Below are 13,826 nucleotides of genomic sequence, written 5' to 3'. Positions count from 1 at the left end.
ATAATGTTAATGCCAGCATAATTGTATAGGCTCTGATGAAAGAAGAGTGCTAGTGCTAGTAATATGCTCATCTTCCTGAATTATTAGCATTGTTTTTTTTTCAAAATCGTTTACTTTCAGAGGTGTGAATCCCTCTTTTTAAAACATTTTATACAACACCACTGTTTAATTCTCAAATTTTATTGGTTAGAAGGTTTTTTTTAATACATTTTCTATATTAGCAGTGACAATTACTCCAGCTGTAAAAAAAAAAAAAAAAATATATATATATATATATATATATATATATATATATATATATATATATATATATATGTGTGTGTGTGTGTGTGTGTGTGTGTGTGTGTGTGTGTGTGTGTGTTAGGGTGCATCAGTTGCCCTCACTTTCATAAAATCTGATGCATTTTTGTTTGGGTGTTCCTTTTCACCAATAAAGACATCCTGTAAAATTTTTTGACCATATTCAAAAGTCTAATGGTGGCACCACGAGGTTCATTTTTTTGCCAAAAAACACTTATTTAATGTTTTCGCGTAAGGTTTGAATCACAATGTTGGACTCCATTTATTGATTTCTTGTGACCTAGAGATCATGTTAAGAACCTTTGCAAGGGATTGAGAAGCATTAATGTGATTCATAATACATTTGTATTGTTTAAAAGTAGTTGAACAATGATTTAATGAACAGCTAAAACTCAAACTGTGCTTGATAATATATTTAGAATATGTACTAAAAATGTGTATCTAAGATATTTGGTATACTCTATAAGGTGCCATAATGTTTCATGAAAAGTGATTGAAATTTTGTCATAAAAGTCATAAAATAGCAGCTTTTTCCATAACTTTGAGCTCCTGGTGCCACCAGTAAACTTTTGAATTTTGTCAAAATATTTCACCCAGTGTGTTTTCTTACCAAAAGGAACATAAAAACAAAAATGCATCATGATCGGAGGAGCTTTTCATTTTTAGGGGGCAACTGATGCACCTTAATATATATATATATATATATATATATATATATATATATATATATATATATATATATATATATATATATATATATATATATATTTCAAAAATTTTAGATTGATACTCACTCTAGTACATTACTATTTTTATAATAACAAGTTATTCATAGTGACTTGAATGGGAGATGCTTGATAACCTCTAAGAACAGTAATAAACAATTTAAAAAACTATATAATTATTGATTAGTTGAAGCTTTCTGTTAGGAGATTTTTACATTTATGGAAAGAGTCTCCACTGTCAGTGCTTTGTAACATTCATGAAGTTTTCTGTCTTCAGGATAAACCTTTGCACTTTCTAGTTTGTCAGTAACTTCACATGCTGCGTTTTTTTTTTCTCTTATTAACTTATTAAAGGTGCTAACTGCAAAGTCATCTGAAATTTTCCCTTTTTTTTGTGCATGGCATTTTCCTATGTCCCGCAAGAACAATATGATGTGGACAAGATGCGATCATTTTGATGTCCTGAAGGTCGCATTTCTCTGTTTTGGGACTGTTTTCCAACCTCTTGAGGTAAACAGTACAGCCCTACAGAAATAGCCAAATGCAAGGAGATTTAACTAATTAGCATAACCATGGAACTGCGTCACCGCAAGATGGCGATGCACAGAAAACCTCGTGACTCTGCATCAGCTTCGGAGAGTTTTGAGTCACAGGGATATAATTTGTGGTTAATGTTTGAGAATAGATTGATGAAACAAAGTACAAATATATATTTTCTCTGTTACAGCTTTTGTCTTATTGTTTCTTTCTATGCAAGATCAAATCATTCGGTGTATAACTCCATACTTACTACCGTGGAGCCATCAAGCTCATTCTAAGGCTAAGGTAGCTAAACGCTAGTTAGAATGATTTTTTGATCTGTCCAGAAAATTGACATGTCATCAAACTTTGCTCGATCTTGCAGTTGCACTCACTAGGCAGGCTTTCCTTTTCTTTTCTGCTGGCTTTTAGCTGGTGGGAGAGAGAGAGACAAGTCTGCCATGTTTGGCCACACCGACTTGTTTTGGTTAACAGTAGGTCAAACGCGCCCCATGGTGGTCACATGATATTGTTGCTCACGTGCTTCGGTGGCGGCATGGTGGTGTAGTGGTTAGCGCTGTCGCCTCACAGCAAGAAGGTCCGGGTTCGAGCCCTGTGGCCGGCAAGGGCCTTTCTGTGCGGAGTTTGCATGTTCTCCCCGTGTCCGCGTGGGTTTCCTCCAGGTGCTCCGGTTTCCCCCACAGTCCAAAGACATGCAGGTTAGGTTAACTGGTGACTCTAACTTGACCATAGGTGTGAATGTGAGTGTGAATGGTTGTCTGTGTCTATGTGTCAGCCCTGTGATGACCTGGCGACTTGTCCAAGGTGTACCCTGCCTTTCACCCGTAGTCAGCTGGGATAGGCTCCAGCTTGCCTGCGACCCTGTAGAACAGGATAAAGCGGCTAGAGATAATGAGATGAGATGAGATGAGACTTGCTTCGGCAATCTTCAGAATCGTAAAATGCGGGACACATTTTATCTTGGCAAAACATCTACACAAAGGATGCACGGTGTGTGCAGCTGCGAAACATCTTGAAACTCCAACAGCAATAGAAATAGAACATTTTGCCCAGAATTCAACTTTGCAGCCAGCACCATTCAGAGAGACTGGGAGAGGAACAATTGTTTATAACTGCTGTAATGTAAGTGAAAGGAAGAACTAACTCGCCTCACAGACATTGCATATCATTAAATGATAAAAAAATGTTATTCAATTAATTTAGCAAGAAATATTATTATATAATAGTATGTAATATATATTAATATTGACTGTATAAATCATTAATATTAAAGTTATTTTTAAATTATCTTTACATTGGGCTGCATAACACCCTGTTTTGTCTTTTTTTTAAATCCCTTTCTTAATGGAACACATATGTATGTCGTCCTCGGGTGAAACACCTTTGACACTAATAAGGCATTGGAACTTAGCAACTATGAAAGCAAATATGGTAGCTTTCATATTCAGCATGCCAATTATCCAGCAAATCCTGTTTGTTTTGCTATTTTCCTCTTTCAGACTTCTGCATGGAAAAGTGTAATTAAAGGTTTGATGTGAAACCAGCAATTAATTTAGGCTCTGTTGAATTGTATTTATAAAGTGCTTTTAACAATAGATATTGTCACAAAGCAGCTTTATAGAAATGCTGGTCTCGATCCATATTCGATCCTTAATGAGCAAACCAGAGGCAACAGTGGCAAGAAAAACTTCCTGACAAAGAATAAGAAAGAAAACTTGAAAGGAACCAGACTCAAAAGGGAACCCATACTCTTCTGGGTGACATTAAATAGTCCAAGTTATAATAACTACAGCATAAAAAAAACAAGAGTAAACAAATTTGTGAGTGTATGTCCCAGTGGAGAGATCCAGTAGCCTACCTACCTCTAGTTATCAGATATGTTTCCAGTCACACTAAGATGGCAATTTCCTGCAATTGTTCAAAAGAATTTACTTGATCTTGGTGGGAATTGAGGGCACAAAATATTCAACACAGTATTAAAAAAAAGCTCCAAAACAGTACGAATATATTTTTGCTGTACATTTCTGGAGTTTTGCATGCAGTTCTCTGAATTTACATTGCATTAGTAGATGATTATGGTAGGTAGTGTTTTTTGTGCTCAATTATTTGTCTGTGACTCTATTGTCAGTATTGAAACAGCCTCATTAAAACAATACATACTAAAGCCAATGCAAAAAAAAATTCCAGGTTTATTACTGAAATATCAGTCATGTGAGTGATGAAACATCTATCTGCAGCTTATTATTTCCATTTTTTTAAGTATACATTAGGTCAGTTATGAAATAGAGAGTGCACTTTTTGCTTCATGGTCTTTATTACAGATGATCAATATAATAACAGCTTGGAGACTGAATTGAGTTCTTCATAGAAGAAGTAAAGAATTGCTGCTGTGGCAAAGTCCTGATCTGTAGCATCTGCAACAACAACACACACTGTAATAAAAAAGTGGTCTAATGGTCTGTATTGAAAGAGCAATAAGGATTGCTCTCTGCAAGTTAATTAGAGTCTTAATTAGAGTTTAGAGAGTTAATTAGAACATTCAGAAAAATGGAAAAATGTTCAGTGGAAAGATAGTGCAATATATAGAGGATATTACACAGTTGCATGAAGATATGAAGTTTATCTTTGAGTAGTGAATATATATATATATATATCTCACAAGTGAGCGAAGCAAATGAGTGCTATATTTTTCAATGTGAGAAGATAAACTTCATGTCTTCGCACTACTGTGTAATGTTCCTTATATTATATGGAAACATCCCCCCCCAAAAAAAAAACAACAACCCAAAAGTTAATCAAAATAATTTTAATTTTGAACCAGTTCACCATTTTGACAACACACATCTAGTCAGCGAGAAAACACTGGGAGTGACATCATCAGAGTGAAATATCAGGATGTCACTCAGATCCGAGATGTGTTTTGTATAAAAATACAAGTTTTTCAATACGAGAAGATAAACTTCATATCAAGTTAATCTGTGATTTTCTTTTTATTATATCGACACATACACAAAGAAAAAGTACCGAAATTTATCGAAACAATTCATCGATTTCCTCACGAACGACATATAGAGATTTATTTCATGGTTTTGGATCTTCATGTGATAAATATGAGTGGCATATTTCCCAGTAAAACACTTGTGTCCATGTAATATAAGGAGTTATGACTACTCTCTCTCTTTATATATATATATATATATATATATATATATATATATATATATATATATATATATATATATATATATAGAGAGAGAGAGAGAGAGAGAGAGAGAGACAGAGAATTCCAACAAACATTCCAGCATTCAAACAATATGCTATTTAGGGCTACAATAAATAAATAAAATGTGTTAGTCCATATCAAGCAACAATATTTCTTTTTTATGTATCTTTTAAATGAGTAACAGGTTTGAGGTTTATTTTTTTTTTTTAGCACAATGATCAAATACACAAAATGTGGTTCACTATCATCTGTGCTTTTGGTATGTGAACATTAAGGGCCTTCAAATCATTTACTCAACATGAATATTTTAAATTAATAATTTACTTCTGATCTATAAATTGGGTAACAAGCTTGTACTTTCAAAGGGTCAGTCAGTATTACAATCTCATTGAGAAAAAAAGAGAAAGAAAAAAGGAATATGCTTTTCTTCTTCACATAATCTTCAGGAAATTTGGAAGTGCAGATAACAAAACATGTGACTTGTGGAATATTTCAAATATTTTATCAGGGTGAATGTATTCAGATAGCAGGGCTGAGTGAATGTTTGTGAATTATACATACACATTTGTAATGGAGACTGATGGAAAAGATATCTTTCAGTGATATCAAATAGATTCACATATTTATGCAAATAAATATGACTTATGAAGTTATGATTATACAGTATTTCAAGGTAAAGTGCAGTCATAGTAAACTGGAACTCACTTGGGATGTTTTCAAAGTGAAGTAGAGGGTTTAATTAATGTTTAAAAAGTTGCAGTATTTGAAGCATTCATATCGGCTGTTGTGAAAAAATGTGTGTGTGTGTGTGTGTGTGTGTGTGTGTGTGTACTTTACCTATAGATTACGTAAGCAATATCAGTCGGACACAAATAGCAGCCCAAATTTTTCTTCATTTTTTTAGATTATTATTTTATGCCTTCAAGGTGCATTAAAATGATTACAAGCAGCTCTTCTCTAATCTCAAGCATCTTCAAAGTTGGAACATCTGGAACAAGAAGCAAAGGAAACACATAAAGTTCAGAAGAATTTTGGCAAGTTCTTCAAGATGTATGGAACAACCTCTCAGCCTCAGATGACAGTTTATGTGAGAGATTTGGTACAGTTTAAGCACAAAGTGCTACAGCAAGTGTTCATTCGGTTGTTTTATTATTTACTGCCTCTTATTGCCATTTTTTATGTCACTTGAACCTTTTCGTTTCATTATTTTACACAGTACTCAATATTTTGTATGTGATTATACATTAACACAACTAATTTCATTTGATCCTCTGCAGTATCTACAAAGAAGCCATTTGTTTTATTTTCTCATAGTATCTTAGTCATAGATGATCCTCCATTTTTCAATTATGAGTTTGTTTGTTTGTTTGTTTGTTTGTTTGTTTGTTTAAAATAATATTCTCTCTGTGTGCCATGAACTGATATCCCCATTCTCATCCCGATCTCCTGATCTCAACCTTATCTTACAAAATCATATTCTCTTTTCCGTCTTTTCTGATCAAGTTTCCTGCTACTCCCTTTAGGCCTTCTGTTCCTCTGCGCCACTATTTTCTTCTGTCCTGACTTCTCATATTATCCCAGTCTAATATTTTTGTTGGCCTTGTCAACTGTTGCAATGCTCCACTGAGAGACTTCAGACTGCCTTCATTTAAGGATAAATATGTATTTAATCTCAGTCCAAAACCCAAATTTTATTCTTTAGAATGCCTTTATTTGTTTTTGCATTTATTTATTTTTTAATCATTTATTTCAGTGGCATTAGGGAACAGGAGAGAATGCACCTTCTTTTTCTATAATATGCATGCTGGGAACTAACTTATAATTTACTTGGGGCTTACTGTTATATGTGTTGTGTTTAAAGATTTATTGAGCTTGGTTTTGGTTATTTCAGAGACTCTGGTGCAGTGTTCAAATAATGCTACCCTTCAGGATTTCAACACTCATTGCAGCATTAGGAATTTTGGCAATTTTTGGTGCATGATTCCTTTTTTTTTTTTGATGAACGTGAGTTAGAAAATGAAGAGCCACAAGCTTAATGTACAGGTTCTTCATCACTACAATGATAGTAATAGTAGTGTAAATACATGCAGGATACATATGCATATTTATTATTATTATTATTATTATTATTATTATTATTATTATTATTATTATTATTATTATTATTAATGTTGATGATGATGATGATGATGATGATGGTGATGTCCTTGTTTAATTAATTTTGATATGTACAGGTATGTGATATGATATCTCTAGTTATTCGAATTGTATATGTTCCATTTTATTTTCTGATATTCATTCAAACTGATATTATTATTATTGTTGTTATTGTTGTTGTTGTTGTTGTTGTTTATCCTAATATATACTCTAATTGTTATAAGCTACTACCCCGTTTGCCTTTTTTTCTTTAACTTTTTTATGATAAGGATATGTCAGTTAATGTGATTTTATTGTTTACAGAAAACACACACACACACCAGATGAAGGTATCATAAAGCTCAGCCCTGCGTGAAGGGTCCAGCGTAGTTTGCAGCTTTAGGGTTTAGGATGGAGGGTATATGGCCTTGTGTAGGAAATGAAGTCAGTGAAGTAGACAGAGTCCCAATCCACACAGGAAAGAGACTAGTTGTAGCTGAACGTTCCAAAAGGACAGGAAAGGACACAATACAGTTCATTAACCACTTTAGGCAGGTAATAGGGCATTTACATTTACAAGCCATCCAAGGTGACATATTTGGACATTTGGTCACATTTGATCGGAGCAAAATTGGCATTTCTACTCGACACACTCAGACATAAAATTATACTTTATCTGATCACCTGGGTTGATCTCATCACCATCTCTACCTTTAAGTTTCTTTGACCAGGAAAGATGCATGTGGTGTTTTAGAGTGAGGTTTTAAAGATACATCAGTGGTCCTTAAGGTGCAGTTATACACTTTATTTATTTATTTATTTATTTATTGAGATGTAAAGGAAAAGTGTGGAGTTATTATTATTATTATTATTATTATTATTATTATTATTATAGGTGAACTAATTTGTCCCCCAAAATCAGTGAAAGTCAGTCTGATGCCCAAAGTAAGCCGGAGTGTCTGAGGCCTCAGTCGTGATGTGGCCCAGGGAAACAGGGACTGCTCTGAAATAAAAACCGGCGCGTGATGTTTTTATGGTTCTGTTCCAATTTCACTCCGAGTTCCTTTTTTCACGGTTCAGCGGTCTAGAGCGGCTCGAGGGAAGCGCGCGAGCCCCCCTCCTCGGCCCTGATTGGTCAGCAGCGCGCAGAAGCGTCTCCATTCATACGCGCTCTTCTGCTCACGCGCCTCCTCACATGGAACTACTGTCATCAATGGGAACGGCGCTCGCGCAGAAGGGACTAATTATTTTACATTTGGAGGATAATTAAAGAGAGAGTGATTAGAGGAACGACGGGTGAGTAGAGAAACAAATGTGGCGTTTATTGCAATATCCTGATTTGGCTGTGAGGTGTTATTTATTCACGCGGCACCGGAGCGCCCTGACTATACCTGTCTGTGCGCAGAAATCCTTGAGTCTTATTCAGAGGACGGTGTACCGGAGGCTACCGTTCAGTCATTTGTTTAGTGCAATGTGTTCCTCGAGTGCACGTGCGCGTGCTGACAGAGGCGCAGGCGCGCGGAGAATCCCGCTGATCGGTTGCGTGATGGATAACAGGAGGGACGCTGGAAGTCGTGCACAGTCCGTGTGCACGGAAAAGCCGGTGGAGTCGTTTAACAGTCGTGCCGAGCCTCGAGTCTGTAATTGGCTGCAGATGCGGAATTCACTGCTCGTTTAGGAATGGGAGAAACGCATTTGGGAGAGTTTATGAGGCGAACCCGGGGTCCTCTGCAAGAATAAACCGAGCGCATTATAACACTTTCAATCATTTATTCCGCAGGCAGGTACTGTAGAGGCGCGCGCTCAGGTATCAGAGTCCCATCTTTTTTTTTTCCTTTTAATTTCTCAGTGACACAGAAGGTTTATGAGCTGCACTGAAACCTGACGTTATTTTTAAACCATAACCTATTTATCTCTGTCAGCTAAAGCATTTTTTTAGACTGCATACAGTGAGGCGTCATTCCGTGAAGAAAAACATGTTAGAGTCTGACATTAATAACGTAGCAGTGTCCAGATATTTGTCTGTTTGTTTGTTTAACTATTTATTTATTCGTTTGATTGTTTGCATGTTTGTTTGTTTTGTTTTCATGAACTAATTAACTCATTCACTAAATAGGTTTGTTTTTGTTTGTTTATTGTTTATTTATTTGTTTCTTCTCTTATTATTATTATTATTGTTTGCATGTTTGCTTGCTTTGTTTTCATGAACTAACTAACTAACTAACTAACTAACTAACTAACTAACTAACTAACTAACTAACTAACCCATTCACTAAATAGGTCTGGTTTTGTTTGTGTCTTCTTTATTTGTTTGTTTCTTGTTTATTTGTTTGATATTATTGTTTCTTTGACAGTTTGCATGTTTGCTTGTTTTGTTTTCATGAACTAACTAACTAACTAACTAACTAACTAACTAACTAACTAACTAACTAACTAATAATAACTAACTCATTCACTAAATAGGTCTGGTTTTGTTAGTTTCTTGTTTGTTTATTTATTTGTTTCTTCTTATTATTGGTTGTTTGATTGATTGCTTGTTTTGTTTTCATGAACTAAATAACTCATTCACCAAATAGGTCTGGTTTTGTTTGTGTCTTCTTTATTTGTTTGTTTCTTGTTTATTTGTTTGATATTATTGTTTGCTTGACAGTTTGCATGTTTGCTTGTTTTGTTTTCATGAACTAACTAACTCATTCATTAAATAGGTCTGTTTTTGTTAGTTTCTTGTTTATTTATTTGTTTCTTCTTCTTATTATTATTATTGTTTGTTTGATTGATTGTTTTGTTTTCATGAACTAAATAACTCATTCACCAAATAGGTCTGTTTTGTTTGTTTATTGTTTATTTGTTTGCTTCTTGATTATTTGTTTGTTATTATTGTTTGTTTGACAGTTTGCATGTTTGCTTGTTTTGTTGTCATGAACTAACTAACTCACTCATGAAATAGGTCTGTTTTTGTTAGTTTCTTGTGTATTTGTTTGTTTCTTGTTTATTTGTTTGTTATTATTGCTTAATTGATTGATTGCATGTTTCCTTGTTTTGTTTTCATGAACTAAATAACTCATTCACTAAATAGGTCTGTTTTTGTTTGTTTTTTGTTTATTTATTTGTTTGTTATCATTATTGTTTGTTTGATTATTTGCATGTTTGCTTGTTTTGTTTTGGTGAACTAATGAACTCATTCACTAAACAGGTCTGTTTTTGTCTGTTTGTTTGTTTGTTTGTTTGTTTGTTTGTTTGTTTGTTTGTTTGTTTGTTTAGTGCACTAATCCACTGTTTGAAGTTTTATTTTTTAACAAAATTGACATCCTATTTATATTACTTTAACTTCTCTTTTCAGAAGTTAGGCATATATTTAGCTGTGCTTACATTAGCCTGATTTTTGTCCACATTATTCCCCCATTCCTGGTTGCTTTACAGTCATCATTCCCATTAGAAACAGTCTCCTCACTAAACCCTGTTATCCATCACATCTAACCTGTTCTGCATGTACCGTCTGGCAGTTGCTTGTGTTGCTGATGTATAGCCTTCTCTTTAAACTGAAGTCAAGACGGTGTTTTTGTGTGGACAGTTTCCTGTTGTTTGTGTTGTGTCCCTGTACTGATGGACTGGGTTTAATAGCACTATGTGGCCGCCTGTGCTGTAATTGTGCACTGAACGGAACGCAGAAGCCCTCGGCCCCGAGCTGCCCTTTCACCCGGGACTCTGTAAGCTGCACTTATTACAGCGAAAAGTGTTTCAACATGTGCAGGAGTAAGGCCATGGGACCCAGGGCCTCTCTGTTTTACATTTGACTTGTTCACTGAAATAATGAGAAAACGCATTTAATAACTAGTACTGGTTATTGCTAATAAATATTAGCAACAACAACAACAACCATCACCATCATCATCATCATCATCATCATCATCATCATTATTATTATTATTATTATTATTATTATTATAATTATTATTACTATTATTATTCACTCAAATGTCAGCCCACCACCTGAAATAAAACAAGCCTGTGGCTTCCTCTTTATTTCCCCTTTTCTAATCGGTGTGGGACAGAAAGCAACACAAGGTACTTGCTGTGCGTTTTATAGCCCACTGTCACAAACCATGCTGATAATATTCAACGGATGTTCGTCACAACCTACAGGAAAAGCTGTTTCGTACATCTCCTTAAGGAGAAATGCAGCAGGATATCAGAGGGGGGAAAAATAAATTAATCCCTAGTAAAGAAAACATTCAGTATTTGGCATATTCTGTTGGCAAAAGAAGAAATGGAGAGTTTTATTATTATTATTATTATTATTATTATTATTATTATTATTATTATTATTATGCCAGCTGCTGTCATACTCCACAACTAACATGTCACACATATGGTTCAGTCAGGGTTGTGATGTTGATGATTGATGTCTTTGCCCTGTGTGTATGTGCAGATGTGTGTAGTGTGTGTGTAAATAATATATTTATTCTGTGTGTTTTATGTCCTGTGGTCATCTCCTACTCTAGTGGTCAAATTTCAATAAAGTTATTATTATTATTATTATTATTATTATTATTATTATTATTATTATTATTATTGTCTCAACAGGGCCTGTGAACGGAAAGTCACCCATTTTTTGGCCCTTTGTCCAATGACAATGTTTCAGACTGTCCCTGACACTTCATCATATGTCAAGGTAAGACATGTTTTCAGTCAGGGAGCCTAATTAAAGGCTTCACACGTGTGATATATGCTATGCAGTGGATGCAGCTTTATTCAGTGAAGTGCTTTGGGTTCTATCCAACACAACTTTTCCACCTGTACAGTACATGAATGTTCTCGTGTATCACTTCTCTTCATGCTCGACACTGAAGTATGTTTTGTTATCCCACTGACTCGAGAGGGTCTGACATATTCTTTGGTAATTTAACATAATTTTATTTCATCTGACAGAATTTGTGTTTTCACCTTCATGTTCTTCTGAAGATGTAAACATTACCAATGGATCACATCTGGTTGTCGGATTTCAAAATCCGCAAATGCTGATGAAACGAAGGCTCTGTGTGTTGAAATCGAGTGCAGAGATGAGTCTTGTCTGATGTTGTTCAGATGGGAAATACAGCAGGTTCCTCGTAGAAGCACTGCTGTTTATGCAGTGTGGAGACCTCACTGCTTTTGTTTACAAAAGCCAACATTTAGCCTATATTCAATAGCTTATTCTATTCTATTGCATGGGGTTTTGGGAAATGCATTCCTGAAAGACAACTGTAATTGTTGTTCATTCCCCAAAGTACAACCAAACACACTGCCATTTCCAAAGTTGTATTTACAACAGAAGTAGCACTACAGCATGCAGTAAGCCTCGTATATAAAAAAAAAGGCTCTGGGCACTCACGTGCACCATGAAAATGAAATATCGTGCCTGGCAAAGTCATTCATTATATCTTTACAATCAGCATACTTTCCAGGTCCTACTTGTTATGGTACGGAGACTTATTGCCCCCTTTGCATAAGGGACCTTTTCATGCAGACGCCGCGTTTGTGTTACTCTGTTTCACAGTGCGCAAAAGGCCAGAGTGCAGTGAACAGTCTGCCATTTGTTTGAGAAATTGAAATGTCAGAGGAAAAATTTCACTTTCTTAATCCAGCTTTCCCCTATTTGGACTTAATAACAAATAGAACTGAAAGAAGGGCTTGTGTAAACACTAACTAATAGGATGTCATTAGAGCTGTCCATTGAAGCAGAACTGAGCTGTGAGTAGAGATGCATAGAGACAGTTTATGCACTTGAAAGCAGTTAATTGAAATCAAATATGTTAATCACGTTTAATCCATTTGGCACACCTTCATTCTCGATAATGTAGACTATAATTATAAGGCTAAGTAAAAGGGTTTTGTGCCACTTCATTAGTCGGAGTCTGACAGTTCAATTGCTCAATTTCCCAACAACAAATAAATAGGGACTTGGTGGAAGACTGGACTGGATTTTTTTTTTTACTGAAATTATTTCATGTTGGATTCTTTAAATGCATAGATTAAAATCACCCAGAGGAAAAACAAACAAACAAACAAACAAACAAACAAACAAACAAACAAACAAACACCTCATAGATAGTTATGATGGTTGTGATAGGCCCAGTCCAAGATCATCATGGCATAAAATGCAACTTTCATCATCTATAGTAATTTGCAAACCCAGATAAAAGTAGCATTAGTTTCATATTGCACTAAAGGTCAGCAATTTGCATTCGAGCAATATAGAACCAATGCAGCTTTTGTTGAAGTTCGCATATGACCCTTGAAAGTGCTGTATTTGGTAAATTCTGAGAGATTTGGTGGTTCAGCTCTATACCAGTTTACGTCTGAGCTGTAAGTGAGTACAGCAGGCCTGCACCAAAGCAAATGTGGCCCAGGCGCGGTTGAAGACCAGCGTTAGAGAAATATTCGTCTCCACTCGAGCGTAGCCACTGCGTAGCTGTGGTTTTGTTTGGTTAAGGCCAGGCGAGACTCGAGCTTTCCAATAAAAATAAATCTCAAATTAATTATAGCCCCGAGCAAGGGGGCTAGACAGTTTGCGCTTATGTGCAGCAGTCTGAACTCTCTCTCTCTCTCTCTCTCTCTCTCTCTCTCTCTCTTTGCGTGAGACTGGAAGTTTGAAGCCTAATGAACAATCTGAGAAACGCGATCCTCAGGGGCAGCGTCATGGTTAAGATAATATAACTGAAACGTTTGTCACAAAAACCTTAATTCACAGTCTCTCTCTCTCTCTCTCTCTCTCCCCACAGAGAGAATACTACAGTAAGAACACATTTTGTAATTACCCTAAATAAATAGGTAAGGAATAAAACACCAGAAGCCTGCTTTTATAGGAAAATAATCCTGGATGGTGGGATGCAGCCCAAAGTGTTTTATTTCTCTTATACCAC

The 13,826-nt window shown here is 35.4% G+C and overlaps 1 protein-coding gene across 2 annotated transcripts in view; it reads left to right on the top strand.

The window, feature by feature from the left end:
* Positions 1-8,107: 8,107 nt before the first annotated feature.
* Positions 8,108-13,826, top strand: part of fli1 (Fli-1 proto-oncogene, ETS transcription factor) — a 45,320-nt gene continuing 39,601 nt past the window's right edge. The window contains exons 1-2 of one of the 2 annotated variants that reach the window (XM_060924106.1): positions 8,108-8,220; positions 11,509-11,596. In XM_060924106.1, the coding sequence (XP_060780089.1) occupies positions 11,552-11,596 (45 nt within the window). In that variant the 5' untranslated portion in view covers positions 8,108-8,220; positions 11,509-11,551. Of the gene's footprint in view, positions 8,221-8,326; positions 8,732-11,508; positions 11,597-13,826 lie in introns of those variants that run through there. The other variant, XM_060924107.1, reaches the window with a different exon arrangement.

Source organism: Neoarius graeffei, chromosome 6 (genome assembly GCF_027579695.1).
Source record: "Neoarius graeffei isolate fNeoGra1 chromosome 6, fNeoGra1.pri, whole genome shotgun sequence".
NCBI lineage: Eukaryota > Metazoa > Chordata > Actinopteri > Siluriformes > Ariidae > Neoarius > Neoarius graeffei.
Note: the sequence above shows the minus strand (reverse complement) of the source record. Positions and strands in the feature narration are given on the sequence as shown.